The sequence below is a fragment of the Propithecus coquereli genome, unplaced genomic scaffold, assembly GCF_000956105.1.
Source record: "Propithecus coquereli isolate 6110/MARCELLA unplaced genomic scaffold, Pcoq_1.0 Scaffold241, whole genome shotgun sequence".
In the NCBI taxonomy this organism is placed as follows: Eukaryota; Metazoa; Chordata; class Mammalia; order Primates; family Indriidae; genus Propithecus; species Propithecus coquereli.
In genome coordinates, this window is record NW_012147964.1 from 3,097,152 (window position 1) to 3,099,769 (window position 2,618).

General features: G+C 56.6%; 1 protein-coding gene across 1 annotated transcript in view; it reads left to right on the plus strand.

Moving 5' to 3' along the window:
• Nucleotides 1-2,618, plus strand: part of GNA15 (guanine nucleotide binding protein (G protein), alpha 15 (Gq class)) — a 25,269-nt gene that overhangs the window by 6,691 nt on the left and 15,960 nt on the right. Inside the window, exon 2 of the mRNA XM_012646154.1 lies at nucleotides 1,593-1,777. Coding sequence (XP_012501608.1) covers nucleotides 1,593-1,777 — 185 coding nt within the window. The remainder of the gene's footprint in view (nucleotides 1-1,592; nucleotides 1,778-2,618) is intronic.

The following is a 2,618-nucleotide window of genomic DNA, read 5'->3' on the forward strand; positions in this document are numbered from 1 at the left end:
TTTTGCTGGTGTTCCAGTTCCTTCTGCACGACCCCCACCCCCACCTCATCCCGGGAGGCAGAATGAGGCCCATATCCCTTTCCCATCCCTGGACGGGCCAGCGTCCCCCAGGAGCCAGGCGGGGTGGCAGGGTGCTGGAGGAGCCTTCCGACCCCCCACCTCCCACCTGGTGTATCTGGCCCATTTTACAGATGAGAAAACAAAGGCCCTAGACAGGGATCTCAGAGCTCAGACAGCAGGGAGCAGCGCCTGGTCTTGGAGCATCTAGTCTCGGGCTCTTGAAGATTCCGGTATTATTACGACCGACCCAGGGCCGGCTTCATGGGTGTGCGACCTGGGCCGTCCCACAGGCCCTGGGCTCAGCGGGCCTGAGGTTCCGTTTGTGCCCGGCCCCAGAAATTCTGTGGCTGGTTCTGCTAGGGCCTCTGCCCACTGTGTCTGGTCCATCAGCGACGCCAGGTCCGTTCTGTCTCCCAAATGTCTCTCAGATACGTCCACTTCTCTGCACCTCCACTGTGGCCACCTGGACCAGCTCTGTCCCCTCCTCCCTGCTCCCCCCTCACAGCCTGTCCTCCCCTCAGCTGACACCAGAGGGCGCCTGTGAACACCCAAGGCAGAGCCTGTCCCTCCTCTGCCCACAGCACTCCATGGCTCCCACCTTCTTGGGGGGAAAATGGCCCAAGTCCTCGTGGCAGCCCACCAGGCCCTGCACAACCTGCCCCATCCGCTCCCTGCCCTCCCCTCCTCCCTCTCTCCCCTCCTCACTCTGCTCCGGCCACACAGGCCTCCTGGCTATGCCTCCAACTCGCCAGGCACATCCTGCCCCAGGGCCTTTGCATGGGCTGTTCCCTCTCAGCTCTTGCCCTGAGAGAGTGACCTTCCAGCCTTCAGGAGTCCCTTCCTCTGAGAGGACTTCCTTGACTGCCCAGCTACCATCGTTGCCGAATTATTCTTTACCCAATTTCTCCATTTTATTTCTGCCATTGAAGTTTCTCTACCTGAAATTATTATAGCAGATAATTATTGTTGTGGTGAATAATAATATTAATAGCAAAGGACACTTCTGCAGACCATGGCTCTGCCAGGGGCCAGTCTCTGTTGCAACCACCTGTCTCTGCCGTCAGAGCACAAAAGCAGCCACAGACACTGCGTGAACAGATGACCCCGGCCGTGTGCCAATAAAACTTTATCGATGCACACTGAACTTCGTATCATTTTCACATGTCAGGAAGTATTATTTGGACTCCTTCCAATCATTTAAAAATACAACAACCGTAACCATAAAAAGTATCAGGAATGTAAAAACTCACTGGGCCATACGAAAGCAGGCGGGGCTGGCTTGAGTTGGCCCTCGGGGGCCGGAGTTTGAGACCCCTGCCGTGAGCACTTTGCAGTGAGTTCATTTGACCCTCACTTGGGTATAGCAGGCAGGGCCTCCCGTGGTCCACACTGTACAGATGGAGAAACCGAGGCACGAAGTGGCAAAGTCACTGGCCCAGAGTCACAGAGCGAGGCCTAGGAGGCCGGGCACTGGGTTGGGGGTGTCCGAGCCCCTCGGAGGGCTCAGCGATTTGGTGGCCTCGTCTCCCCAGGCCCCGGCGAGAGCGGGAAAAGCACGTTCATCAAGCAGATGCGCATCATCCACGGCGCGGGCTACTCGGAGGAGGACCGCAAGGGCTTCCGGCCCCTCGTCTACCAGAACATCTTCGTGTCCATGCGGGCCATGATCGAGGCCATGGACCGGCTCCAGATCCCCTTCAGCCGGCCGGAGAGCAAGGTGAGCCTCTGGGCCCGGGGCGCAGTCCCTGGGGACGCCAGGGCGGGGCCGTGTCTCCTCCATTGTCGGGGGGAGGGAGCCCCGAGTCTCGCCCCCCCTGCTGGGGCACGGGCAGCACATCACCTTTCTAAAACCAGGAAGCTTCCGATGTATCACGCCAGTCCACGGACGCCGGCGCTGGCGGTAGCAGCTGACACTTTGCAAACAGCACCTGGCATGTGGTGTGGGCTCGGGCGCGTCCTAGCGGGTGGCAGAACTATTTCACCCGCACGCTACCTCTTTCTAGTTCAGGCCATCGTCCCATTTCACAGAGGAGAAAACAGAGGGTCAGAGAGTTGGCACGATTTGCTCAAGACACACAAGCACAAGTAGAGGTGCAAAGGCAAGGCCTCAGTATCCAGCCCACCACGCTATACTGACTTTTTGAAAAAGATAACATTTTTAAAAAATTGAGATATCACACACACGTGCAGGAAAAGTCACAACGGACAAGTGCAGTGAATTGTCACAAGGCAAACGCACACTGGCAGGCACCACCAGGGGCAAGAAGCAGAACGTGTCCTCACAGGCCCCTTCCCCGAATTACTACCTGGCCACACACAAGGGTAACCGCTATATATCCACACAGATCGGTTGCCTGGTTTCAAACTTCTCATAAATAGAATCCTACGGAATGTTCTCCTATGTCTGGTTTCTCGTGCTCAACGCCGTGTTCGTCCATTTATCTGTTGGTCTATTTATCTACCCTCGAGTGAATGTCACCTCATGTGACGCTGGTAGGTTCTGAGTATAGTCTTGAAATTCACTAATGTAAATACCCCCCCTTTGTTCTCCAGGGTTG